This window comes from Phalacrocorax carbo, chromosome 5 (genome assembly GCF_963921805.1).
Source record: "Phalacrocorax carbo chromosome 5, bPhaCar2.1, whole genome shotgun sequence".
NCBI classification, from domain to species: Eukaryota; Metazoa; Chordata; class Aves; order Suliformes; family Phalacrocoracidae; genus Phalacrocorax; species Phalacrocorax carbo.
Genome location: NC_087517.1, coordinates 58695994 through 58709777, shown reverse-complemented (window position 1 = coordinate 58709777; position 13784 = coordinate 58695994). Strand labels below are relative to the sequence as shown.

The following is a 13784-nucleotide window of genomic DNA, read 5'->3' as shown; positions in this document are numbered from 1 at the left end:
TTGATCAAGTGCTTGTGACATCTTATTTCCCTACCACAAGGGACAGTCTGCCTTTTGCAAACTGTTGGCAGTGTGACTGAATTTAGCCTTAAGGGATTGACATGTGCTGCTAATAATTAATTTACCATTGCACAGAGATCCTGGTGTGAAGAGGTGGGGAAGAGCATGCAGGAAGCCAGTCTTACTTAGCTGTTTTCATTGATTGTTCTACCAGAACTGGTAATGATGTTACTGACTAGTCCATCATAGACATCTAGCAAAGAGCCTCTGGATCAAGGCACATCTTTGAACCAGGACTGGATGTAACCATGAATCTAATATTCCCCCTCAATTGAATTGTCACAAGCAAAGCAATCCCACAGGAGTCAATTCACATCCTTTCCCTTTCCCTTTCCCTTTCCCTCCCCCCCCCTTCCCCCTTCCCCCTTCCTGCTTACCCCTTCCCTCCCCCTGCAGATCATTCCATGGCTTTTATGGACTATGCCTGTGCTGTAGAAAAGAACATACACCTTCAGTGGTTCTGAGCATAAAGCTGGGCTATGTAGGGACAGGTCACAGAACTGTTTTTCACCAATGTAAACCAGGTCCAAGTCAGGCCTGAGATGTGTCACCCTGGAGGCCTTAGTCCATTTTCACACCCACATAAGGATTTATAATCTAGTTTTATGTGTGAAGAAAAAGCAGACCTTTGGCAGAGTAACAGCTGAATTGCAAATTATTTCAGTAACTTGGTGTTGCATCACTTCCATGCTTGGAGAGAGTTTTCATTTATGGATGCAATTAGTGAGGGAGACTACAGTATGAAGGTTTGCTTTTGGAAGGAGAACGTGCTTGGAATAATACACTGGCAAACTGAAAGTCCTTTGTGAATGGCTGTGGCTTACACATACACATTACAGTCCCAGGTAATGATCGGTTTCTTTTTTCTTATTTTTTTAACCACTAGCTCATACCCAGCGTCTAGTGCACATCCAGTCAATGCTGAAGAGGGCTCCAAGTTATCGAACCCTGGAACTGGAGCTGATTGAATGGCAGGAACGGGAGTTATTTGAGTATTTTGTGGTAGTGTCACTGAAAAAGAAGCCCTCTAAAAACACTTACCTCCCAGAAGTGACATATCAGTTTCCCAAGGTAAAATAAAAATTTTACGTACATTTCATTCTAAGATCAATAAAGTGAACAAGTGGGAAAATTAATAGAAATCTGTTTTTTAAATGGAGCTAATCATTCAGCTTTCATAATTTTTCCAAAGCGATCTGTTACAAAGTAAAGGACATAGAGAAGGTGGCTGAAAGCTTTCCCTGTTTACAAATTTATCTTTCCATTGCTGGAGAGTTTGGCCTGATGGTAGGTGCTTTAAAGACTGTGTTTAAATTCAGTTGCTAAATATTTTACTTCTAACTCATTTTGGCTTTATTAGGATTTGTTCCAAAACTCTCTGAAGTCTATGGAAAGGCTTTTGCTGATCTATGGCATTTCTCTTGTGCTCTTGCAGCAGAAAGGAATTTCAGTTAAGACTGTGTTTTAAGTACCCATTGTGCAACAAGGGAGTTTCAGGCAATTTGAAAACAAACAAACAAACAAAAAATCCCCCTAGCAGTGATTATTTCTATTGTAGAAGCATCTATAGCCTGTCCTGGGTTCATGCCTCACTCTGCCAAGCACAAATAAAGAACAAGCTGATGGGCTGTTGCTTTTCAGAGCTCATTAAGTTACTCCCTTTCCTAAGAGGTTCTGTGAAGCTGGCACTAACAGTAACTGACTGAACCTCGATTTTCTTCCCTGCAGCTGGAAAGACCAACTAAGCAAATGCGTGAAGCGGAGGAGCGTCTCAAGGCTATCCCTCAGTTCTGCTTTCCTGATGCCAAGGACTGGCTCCCTGTCTCTGAATACAACAGGTAAGCCCTCTGGTGCTCCTTTGCTGCCCAGCGCTGATGGAGTTCATCTGGAGCAGCCACAGCCTTGCCGATGCCCAATTAAGGAAGTAGCAGTTTGAGTCTTGGCCACCTCAGGCTCAAGCAGCTGTATTTAATTTTTTTTTTTTTTTTCTCTGCATTGATGTGTCAGAACTTGTTGATCTGAAGGTGTGGAAGTAGTAGAATAGGTGGAAGGGATAGAATCACAGAATGGTTTGTGTTGGAAGGCACTTTTAGAGGTCATCTAGTCCAATCCCTGCTGCAGGGAGCAGGGGCTTCTTCAACTAGAGCAGGTTGCTCAGAGCCCCGTCCAACCTGGCCTTGAATGTTTCCAGGGATGGGGCATCTACCACCTCTCTGGGCAACCTGGTCCAGTGTTTCACCACCCTCATCATAAAGAATTTCTTCCTTATATCTAGTCTGAATCCACCCTCTTTGAGTTTAAAACCATTACTCTCTGTCCTATTGCTACAAGCTCTACTACAAAGTCTGCCCCCATCTTTCTTATAAGCCCCCTTTAAGTACTGAAAGGACACAATAAGGTGTCCCTGGAGCCCTCTCTTCTCCAGGCTGAACAAGCCCAACTCTCTCAGCCTGTTCCCACAGGAAAGGTGTTCCATCCCTCTGATCATTCTTGTGGCCCTCCTCTGGACCCGCTCCAACAGGTCCATGTCTTTCCTGTGCTGAGGACTGCAGAGCTGGATGCAGCACTGCAGATGGGGCCTTCCAATATTCCCCTAGAATATGAGATGGCTTTTTAAGATGCCTGGTCTGAGACATGTGTAAATGAAGTAAGGCCTGTTCAGAGTGTGTCTAGAGGGACTTTCAATGATGGTAAGGAACTAGCATTCACCTGCAGGAATTACTGTAGCCAAGAATATGTATGGAACTTTTCATTGGCTTATGTGAGGCAGATGCAACTGCCTTACATCATGTTATATTCTGTATTGCTTGGCTTTATTATTCAGTATGTGGAAGCACCTGAATAGTCAGTTATTGAAAACACTGAAGGAGAAGTGGACAACTGTGTGGGCAACATTGGTATGAGAAGCACACAGCCCTGCCTACACCACATTTCACCTCTTTTGCTGCTGCTCTCCTAGACAGACCTTTCATGAGCCCACGTTTGTGAAATAAGATATCCCTCCCATATACAGCTATAATTATATATACCCTGGTATTCCAGCACAAAGGAGAAGTGTTTTGTATAATACCATTTAAAACTTGCAAAGCAGTCAGGAATGGTTCTCAGTCCAGACACAAATTCACAGATCCATCCTGTTACCTGTGCTATAATTATAGCCTTAAACTATTGTTTTACTTCTCTGACACAAATGGTACTTATCCTAGACACAGATATAAAATGAGCCGGATTTTGGAAAAATGTGTTTTTTCTGGATTAGAAAATGATTTTTCTACTCTTAGGGAATATCTAAGGTTCTTCCTTTAAGAACAAAGCACAGTCCAAAGACAGGATCTAACTAAAAGTTAAGGGAGATACAGCCTCTGAACATTGCTTTCAAAATCTGATTCTTGTGTTCCTTCTGCAGTACCAAGGGACTGCCATGTCACTGAAATTCAGCACCCATCTCTTATTATAGTAAGATAGCTAGGTTGTCCACAACTGTGCAGATATTTTTTTCTCTAGTACTGATGGAATTTGGCCACAGAGTATGTCCAGATCATGGGCAAAGGGAGAGAAGACCCTCCAGTGGGTATAATCTCTCACTGGATAAGGCAGTATCCCTTTCTAAATGATCTACATCGTAGCTATTGATGGTAAGATCTGGGCCATTTATTTTCTTCTAGTGAGACCTTCTCTTTCATGCTGACTGGAGAAGATGGGAGCCGGCGGTTTGGTTATTGCAGAAGGCTGCTGGTAAGTACATCACCTTCACCTCAAAATGCAGAATTCTGTTAATATCTCAGAAGTACAGTCTGAACTTTGAGGGTATCTTTCATGGTTTTAAAAGAAAACTAAATTGCTCGCTCTGAAATTTGGAACTGTAAGGAGCTCAAGTGAAATAATAATTTGTAATGGCTGTCTCAATCTAATAGATCCCAAGTCTTGTAGGAAATTCATAAGAATGTGGAAAGTTTCTCATGTGAGCACTTACTTTTAAAATTCTTTATATTACATGCTTTCAAGCAGAATCAGAAATACTAAAGCACTGCAAACAAAGGCAAATATGGTATTTCTAAACATTTGTGAGTAGCGTTTATTTCTTGCATAGCTGCTTACATCTCCAAATGCACTGCCTAATCGATCTGCAGCAGGTCCATGATGTAGGTAAATAAGCCACCCTGTCGAGTAGGAGGGCAACAACGGTGAAGAGCAGGGCACCATCACCATTGGTTCAGGACCATGCAATAAGTTGATGCCAGCATTGGGAAGTCTACATTCTCAGGATACTTTTCAGTCCTCATGACCGGGGTGGTCAACAGGTGGTGTGGCGACCTGGCTCAGCCTACTACACAGTTTTGTCTTATCACCTGGAAAATCACTGGTCACCTGCTAAATTGAGAGCATGGCAGAGAGACAGAGAGAGTGAGAGAGAGAGAGTGTGTGTGTGTTGGGGAGGGTAGGGAGGAAACTGCACAAAGGCTTGCAAAGTGTATTAAGGCAGGTGAAGCACAGTGCAAACAGGGATTTTGCCGTCCATCCCACAGATCTGACTGGATAGCAGCAAAGCATACCATGGCACCAGCCTATGTTCATCACCTCTCAGATGGGTTTGGAGCTGGTTGTGAGTGACTAGGCAGGGAGCCATGGCTCCTGTGCTGTTCACATGACAGTTGCCTGCACTTTTTTTGAGGGCTTATATGGATATTGGTTGCTGCAGGAGCATTTTGCATACTTTCTGTGCAAAATGAACATCTGCAGCAGCATTGCAAACTTGTAAATAGATATCCCTTATCTAAGAGAAAGGGACACTGTCGCTTTCCCCCTCCTTCCCTCTCTGGCATGATTCCCATCTTTCCAAGCAGGGAACACCTGCCTTCAGTAGCTTTCAGTGGCTTCCAGCAGACAGAGCAACTCGCTGTCATTAGAACAGCATCCTCCATCTTTCACACTGGCTGTACCTCACCCTGCTCTTACCCTGCTCTTTGTCTGTGGCAAAGCTCCTTGTCGTGCAGACGGCAGATGCTCTGTCTGGGAGGTATTGCTGTCTGTGGTTCCTCTATTTGTAAGAAGTTTTGTTTAAATTAACATAACAGAAAACTTGTTTATCAGTTCTGTGGGCGGTATTTGCCATAGGTGGCATCACAGAGACTTGCTTACTCTGTGTAACACAGTATAAGTGTGGGCCACAACAAAGTTTATATGTGGAAAGGAAATGTCAAATGAAGGCTTGTTGCAGTAAATCTAGGGCTGGTCAGGGGATGATTCAGAGATAAACAAGTGGAGCACCTAGAAGGTATCCTTGCTGGTGTAAATGATCATAACAAGATGTAGGGCAGCAGCACAATTCAATTCCTTTTTTATGTGTTGTCATCTAAAAGGATAATAAGGTATATTGGAAAAAAATAACAAAACCTCAGAAAATGCTGGCTAGAATTAAATTATGGATTGTTTCAACCTTAGCAGGTAAAGTGATTTAAGACTTTTATATTTCTGGGGATGTTAGCAAGTTTGGAATCATGTACAGAGCTTATGTTTGTGAAATGCAAAACAGTTGATCCTGGACTAGGCTGACACTGAAATAATCAGTCACAATAAAAAAGTTGTGTACACAGGAATGTTGAATTAATTTGTCAATGAAGGATTAATGTAGGCTTTTTTTACTCACTTAAGGCTCAGTGAAATCCACCCTACGTTAAAAATAGAACACTGAATTTCAGCTGGTGCAGAAGGTAGGTTAGCATAGTAGGAAATACAGGGAACAGAATTAAACCAATACTACACACTTTTATATAAATGGTGTTTGGAGGCAGTGTTGGAAATTGTTTGTATCCTCCATTGGCTAGGGCAAAGATCAATCAACCAAATAGCAAGAAAAATTTTTAAAAGGGAAAGTAAGTACTGTCTTGCTAAATCTAATAATTATCAGGACAGTTGTAAAGCTGATCCGCTGCTGCCCTGAGAGATCACTTAATTCAGGATGTTTCATCTGTTTCCAAAACCCGACATGAGACCTGACGTGTCTCATCTCACTGGTACAGCCTACCCTGTGGTGGAGAGTGGAGTGGTACCAATGTACTTTACCAGCTTGTCCCTTTCTGGGGCAAATCCTGCTGTGCTTTCTGAGAGCAAAACTGGCACAGTCTGGGCTTAGAAAGAAGAGGATTTTGGAAGGTGCAGAGAAACATCTCAGTGTTCCTCTATCTGGGGAAATGGCAAAAGCAAAAGAGGTCTGCTGTTATTGGATCCTGCAACCTCTTTCTGTCCTGCTGGGAGAAATGGTGGAATTGGGGTAGTTACCTGAAGTGCCTTCTCCATAGGGTTCAGCTGTGCTCACAATTTTTTTGTCAACAGACAATTTCTTGTCCCCTGCAAATGTCAGTGCCTGGGTGGAACAGCCTCGCTGACGTGTACCTCGGTGTGATATTTCTATTTGCAGTCACATGCATATTTTCTTATTTTATATATGCAAATACAGAGTTTGTACAGGCGACAAGGAGGAGTTAAATTCTGCAGGCACTGTTTATATGCCAGAGGCTTGGGGTTTAAAGCAGATTTTTGTATTTGGGTGTCCAATTTCCTGAGCAGTTTCTGAAAGCTTCAGTCAGAGTGGCTCTGATGTCCAGGAGTGCACAGCATCTCCTTCAGTTAGTCCCGTTCCTGACCCACAAGTTCTGTTGAATGCAATAACCATAATTAGGGAGCTACATGTGGTTTTTGGCAAACATTACATAAGAGAAAGGTGGGGCCATACTGTGTAATTTAGAACTGTAAGAAAACCCTAAAATCATTGCAAACTACTCTGCTTCAAGACAAGCCAGCTGCTGTGAAGCCAGTTCCTTAGAAATACTGCCCAGCTGTCCTAGCGAGGGATGCTCTTGTAATACCCAGTGAGCGGTGTCCCACACCTTCTAGAGCATTTGGCAGTCCTCAGCAGCAGGCTCAATGGCTGGATGGGCCAGCCAGCCTGATCCTGTGAGGATGGCTATCTGTGTCTGCCGGGAGGTTGGTGTTATGGTTCCTTTGTCTATGAAAAAATTACTTTTTGTCAGCGTTGTTCTCCTTTGGCATGTTGTGATACAAAGTGCTCCACTATTCCTTTTCAGCCTTCAGATTTCAGATTCTTCCAGACCCCTCTTTTTTGGGGGTTTGTGCTAAAACCCTGCCAAAACTACCTCAAGGGATACAGTGACAATTATGTTCTGTTTGAACTACAGATCCTGCACAGTATCCCCTTTAAATGTATTTATATTGTTTTGTTTCATTTTGGAACAGGAATAGAATGGAATGTAACCTATTGTACCACAGCAAACAATCTGCACTTCCATAGATAGCACAAAGTTTTCCAGTTACATCTTGATACCTCCAAGGCAACCGTGTAACAGCTTTCCTAGTGACTTGATGTGAGAAGTATGCATCTTCATATAAAAGGGAATAAGCCAAAATATAGTAGAGATATTAACTCTTACTACTATCCATTTTACTGCAAATAAGACATTTTTCTTTAATAACTCAGATTAATTTAACTTTATGTTCTACACTAATTAATCCAGCAACTTGCTAGGCTCTTTTCTAGAGCTGTTCTTGGGCTGTGGCTCTGCGATACACACACGTCAGCAGCAGGGATGATTTCAGCAGTTTCTGCTGAGGGCTTAGCCTCACGTGGCCAGTCATGGCCCTCTCCAGTGGACATTACAATGCCCCTGATGCTATGGGGCAGCAACCTGGGCAGGGGCAGAAAGAAGAGCAGGAGCACAGGGACAGCAGGGGCACGCAGTGGGGAAGGAACAGGTGTAAAGCTGCTGTAACATGAATCTGAGTGTACCTTGTAAAATACAGATTTTTAATTTAGTTTAGTGTATAATTTCATTTTATTAATTCCCTTGATTGTTAAAAAATTGCTTTCTAAAGTGTGTAAGTGAAGTCTTAACTCTTCGCTATCTGTGCAGCCCCATAGGCTTGTGCCCAGTAAAAGCACAGTGGATGTACAACGATCACAGTGGTGAAAGCAGGGCCCTTCTCAGTGGGTTTCTGCTGACAGAGCCTCAGCTGCAAGATCCACCAGTACTGGAAAATCTGCAAAGCTTTCCTTACTGGGAGGCCATGAACAGTCTCTGCAGCCAAGAAAAAAGGGTGTAGACAGCCAGAGAGACACCAGGCCTGTATCCTTTGGGAGATGCTTGGATCCAGGGCAGCTCCTCAGCAGCCTGGGCTGTCAGTGGCCTTACAGCTGGGATCCACAGCTGTGCCAGCCCCTGTCCCAGGGGGCAGTCATGGCATGAACACTGCTGTTTTATGGGATCTTCACAAGCATCTTGGGCTTTACTGCCATGGGAGTTGCTGCTAGTTCTAGCTAGTGGGGCAATACTGGAGTATAAAATACTGCATCCTCAAAACAATATCCTGCAGTTCATTGCCACAGTTGGCAACTGATTCATGGGAACAGTAGGAGACACATTTCTATCATATAGGGCAGACATCTGAGAAGATCCAGCTCTCAGAGCAGAAAGCTTGACAATGTCAGGATTTCTTGGCTGGTAACTTTGTACTTGCAGAAGTAATATGAAAACTTGCGGGGTCTGTTTCACTCTATCCTACCTCTCTCTTCCCTCTCATATAAAGAAAGCGCCTCTAGCACTTTTCTAGGCTAAGACAAGCCAGCCCCAGGAGTCAGTGGAGGAGCAGATGCCTGAAAATGAAGGGTGTACACTAAAACATGGAACACAGTCGTTAGGTGGGATTAGTTCATTCTGCATTTGCTGGGGCAGGAGAGGGGAATTTGTTACACTGTGAAAGCAACTTTTGTGGGATGCAGACTAATGTTTATGGAACTGAAAAAAGCTCACTGGAAAACCTTTTCTTCCCTCTGCCTTCTTCCCTCCATCCTACCCTCCCCCAAGCACCTTTGACAGCCCTGTGCACATTGGGTGCTCTGGCATTAAAAGTTAATGTTTCATATAAACCAAGAAGACTTTAAGATAAGCTTTTGGATTTAAAACACCCAGTTTTCTCATGTTCTGAATTTGGATTGGCCCTAATAAGGAATCAAGAGCTGCTACAGAAGCTGGCTTGTGACTGACTTATTAATTTTAGACGCCCAAAGATTGGATTGTTTTGACTCCTGATACCATTAAGGACACATCCCTGTTTCTGGATATGTTGGCTCGCTGGTGAAGCTAGGGCTTGTGTGGCCAGGTTTGTGAGGCTGTGATTGTGATCTGATCTGACACAATAACCTGATTTCTGCAAACCTAGCTCTCAGTGTCTATATTTGTAGGTCTGTCATGCTTTAAATTAAGCCAGCAACAAAACAGCAGACTTCCCAAGAAGGAGCCTTGCTGGGTTTTCAGTATGTCTCTCTCTTGCTGAAACTGCCAAGCCTTACCTGGTATATGCAGAAAAATGTTCATGGGAAGGTCCTGTATCTTCTTGGTGTCATCCATTCAAGCTATGCACCCCATCAGCTTGTGTGTGGCTCTAATATAACTGAGCAGGAGAAATGTGCTGGGAGGTTATTCAGGAATACCATATTTCCCTCTTTAATATTTGGATTGAATCTGCATCTTTCCCTGTTCCAAGATCAAGACAGTCCTAGAGCCAGGTAGGATTAAAATAGTGTCCTTTTCACTCTCCTGCAGAAGGGAGTAAACGTTACACAATGTGTGTGTGAAAATGGCATTTGCATTGTCATTTAAATATTTTTATGTACTATCTCTGTTATATGATTATTGCTTTAATTACAGCTAATTGCAATTGAAGCATCTACAGTTCTGGTCTTGAAGGGAGCCCAGGGTGTTAGAGGCTTATGCAGAATTCATGCATGTGCTTTGCAAAGGCCTCTTTCTTCAGACAACTCAGCTGCTGCTGTGCATTTGTGATGGTCCTTTTTCACCTGGCCTTGGGTCAGCCCTTACTGCTTCCTCTAGTTTTCCTAATAATGCTTTATGGGGAATTATTTAGAAGATTTCAGTCCTGTCCCATTTTGGGAGGAAGGAGCACAGCCCTTCAGGTTGATGCTAGTCTGTTTCTTGCTGCACTCCTGCTTCTTTGAGATGGCAGATAGGACTATGGTGCATGTTTCTCCTTCTTGCTGTTTGGTAGGTGTGTTTTTGCTGCCTTTCCTCTCCACACAGTGTATCTTCAGGTAGATGGGAGAAGCTGGGAGTAGAAGCGCAGGAGGAAAACTGTTGTGTTTGGTTTCCACTGCTTTGGTTCCTCTGATTTCAACATGCTGGGACTAGCATTCCCCAGTTATTTCTAGGGCTGTGAAACCAGGAACTTTCCTGACAAGCCACAGCATCCCTAGTATCTTAAAAACCTAAACTACTGAGTTATGTGTCTGAATTGCTGGCGAGTATGCACACTGCAGGGACAGCCTGCCTTGCTTTGAAAGCAGGCGTGTGCAGTGTGTGAGAGACTCTCAGTGCTGTGCCAGACTGGGAGATCATCTCTGAAGGCTCCCCTAGATTTCAAGCATGTGGACAGGGGGGTGTGATTTTGAAGAGAAAAACAGCAAGCTTATTCTTTGGAGCAAAAGCCTCCTGTTTCTCCTGCCAAAACAGGTTTTGGAGTGGGCTTTAGTCAGTAAACTCCAGATTAAACTCACTGTAAAAAAGACTGAGCCACTTGTGGACCAGCCCTGATGCAGATCTCAGCTCCCCCATCTCGTAGCCAAGTTCTTGTCTGTTTATGTTCATCCTCTTGGGAAACTGTCTTGTAATCAAAAAAACTCATTAGCATTTTCGTTTGTGATACTGGACTAAGGCTGAAAATGTCCTGAACACCATGAAAACAGATTGAAAACAAACTGAAAAGAAATCAAAGCCAAAACATCATCCCCTCTATCCCTCATCTTCCAGGAGTGCAGTGCATCAGGGCAGAGTCACTCAGATGCCTCTCGGCTGTGCTGCTTTACCATACAGCTTCCCTGAACTGGACCTATTCATTATGTGGAAGAGTGAGCCTTGGAGGACATTACTCCAAGGGTTTGTAGCTACCTTGTAGAGCACAGCCTGCAACTTGGAAGCACTTTCTTCTGGGAAGAGAGGAGGTTAAATGAGTACTGTTGGCCAGACCCAGTGCCTAAGACTCCCCTAGTGAAGACAGATGGGCCCAGGCAGAGAAGGGAGGAGTGTCATGTCCCATATGGTGTTTTTCTGGGAAAGAAGCAAACTAAAGCACAATAAGCAGGTGGTCTAGATCCATCTTTGAGGTGTAAACTAACAGTTGAGAGGGGAGGTTATGTGAAGAGTTGCCAGTGTTAGAAATTTGAGAAGTCCTGCCCCTCAGAATGGCTCTGCCTGAGGCTTTTGCTTGCTGCCTCGTACAGATGATTTGTACACATCTGGGAGGCTGTGCTGTTTGCAAGAAAAAGTCTCTGAAATAACAGAAAAGGATGTCCTATACAATGAGTGCAAGGAGGGAAGAATCCCAGCTCTGAGAGACATGTAGCCTTTAAGACATTTGAAAGCAATGATATTTCATAAAGAAGACTCTTTGAGTAAGTGCTAAGCAGTTATTGTTTCTGGTATTATAGATGACCCAGGAATGTGATGTTTTTACTGGCACTCAGTGAGGCAGCTCTTGGTTGGGAGCTATCCAAGACTCCTGGCATGGCTTCAGCATTCCTGCAGATTTGACACAATGATTTTAACCAAAATCCCACATGCTTGATATAATCGCTCAGTGCCTTTAGAAAGGGTTTTATACCTAATATGGACAAAAAAGGGCTCTGCTTTTTCAGAGATGTGACGTGTAGTGAGCAGGTTTGATCCAGAAATAGAATCATCTGTATTCACTTAGCTTTGGTATTTTTTGTGGTCTTTATTATAACAGGCAGGCACCTGCTGACTGTCCAAGTCTAGATTGCAATATTCAGATTTAAAAAGCACAGCTACCCCTCAGTTTCCCTTGACTGACATCTGTGTGGTATGTGAATGTTGAATACACTATGGAGAAGTTAATCATTGTATCAGCAGAGTCTAATGATGAGACAAAGGTAAAAATATACTGGCCGCCTATGTGGATACAGAGGAGACGATCAGCCATTTTGGCTAAATGTAGAAGTGGGCAGAAACTGATGGAAACAGTGACTGAGCTCCTTTATCACGGAGTTGTTATTAATGGAGATGATTCTGTCACTGCTGCATATCAATAATGTACAGCTGCGCAAAGAGGCTAAGTGATGCCAAGTGATTCTTTTACAGCCAATTTTCACTCCATGTGGCACAAGCACAGCTGACTCCACAAGATGCAAGGAAATAGGCAGCCTTGCCTACTGTCTCAGACCCCACTTTCAGCTTTTTGCTGCTGGGGTACTGGAGTTCACTAGCGTACCTGCAGTCATTCTGTGCTGTGATGGTCATAACTCCTGGACGACGCAGCACCAGGACTTCCTTGCATGTATCTTGGGACTATGTGTGACTGCATCTGAAGTCAACAAGCTGCCTTGTTAAAATAACAGCCCCTAGGAAGTGTGTGCCCGCTGATCTGGTGAAAATCAGTTGCAACTATCAAAACTGGAATGCTGCATTGCAGCTTATTAAAAATACAGTGCTATGCATGGATGTCACTGCCCTCTGCACGCATTGTACACATGCAGGACATAGGCAGACCAGCTCTCTGCTCTGAGGACCTTGCCAGTGAGGATGTTTTTTCCAAAGTGCTCAGTATTTGCCTAATTCTACTTCTTTTCCAGTAAAGAAGCTGAATCCAGCAAGTGGTTGTCCCCTTCTTTCACAAAGAGTACTGACAGGCCTTTCCCTGCAGTTGTATAGGCAGGGTTGCACAGTCCAGTATGCTGAGGTAATTCAGGCCAGTCATGCCAATTTAAACCATTTGCTTCTCTAGGATGGTTACAGAGGATGGTCTTCATAGGGTTGGGGTTTTTTTTGGGGGTGGGGGGATGGAAGGGATTTACATAATTGGTTCATACTTGCCACTGTTAAGTTATTTAAGAGTTTCATGTTTATCATGCTTTAATCTGAGGAAGTTAATGATTTAGCTCATGCAGCTTGCCTTTGTTTAGGTCTATGAGCTTGCTTTCTGTAAGTTGAGCTCTCTTTAAACATCATGGAATGAGTGGGGAACTAAAATCATCATAACCTCCCTTAGCACTGTAGTTCTCATCTCCCAGCAGATGGCCGCAGGGTGACCCCACTCCTCGTGCCACAGCAGGAGCAGATGACAATGATAGCACAGGCGTGAGTTACAGTTGTAGTTAAATGTGCTTTTATGGCTGCTAGCTGGAGTGATATTGCAATATATCTCCAATGCACTGTGATTTCCAAAGTGAATAAGCACTCTTCATGCTTTTTAGTTTCCTGTCATGGAAGAAATATGATGCTTTTCCAAGAGTAGCTATTTTGATGGAGAAATGGATCGGAAAGGTGTCAAATGATGGCCAACTGTGTGATGAGAGAGAGAAGTGTATATTCTTATGCCTCCAAATTAATATGTAATTTCAATCTCCTTTTTACTGTTACCAGCCAAGTGGAAAAGGCCCACGCCTACCTGAAGTTTATTGTGTCATCAGCCGGCTGGGATGCTTTGACTTATTTTCCAAGGTAAGAAGATTTTTATTTCAATATTGCTTTTTAATTTGATTGTTTACTGAGACACATCTGCAGTGATGAACGAGGCGAGAAGAATTTCTTCCTTTGATGGGAGATAACTGTATTTTACAGTTGCTGTTTTGAATATTCCATCCTTATTATTGAGTTCATCAAAGAATGTCTTATTACTTC

At 43.3% G+C, this 13784-nt stretch overlaps 1 protein-coding gene across 6 annotated transcripts in view; it reads left to right on the top strand.

The window, feature by feature from the left end:
- The window catches only part of DENND2B (DENN domain containing 2B), a 184687-nt gene that overhangs the window by 138819 nt on the left and 32084 nt on the right, over positions 1–13784 (top strand). For all 6 annotated transcript variants that reach the window (XM_064452672.1, XM_064452671.1, XM_064452668.1 and 3 more), the window contains 4 exons: positions 947–1131; positions 1789–1898; positions 3726–3795; positions 13527–13604. In XM_064452672.1, coding sequence (XP_064308742.1) covers positions 947–1131; positions 1789–1898; positions 3726–3795; positions 13527–13604 — 443 coding nt within the window. The remainder of the gene's footprint in view (positions 1–946; positions 1132–1788; positions 1899–3725; positions 3796–13526; positions 13605–13784) is intronic.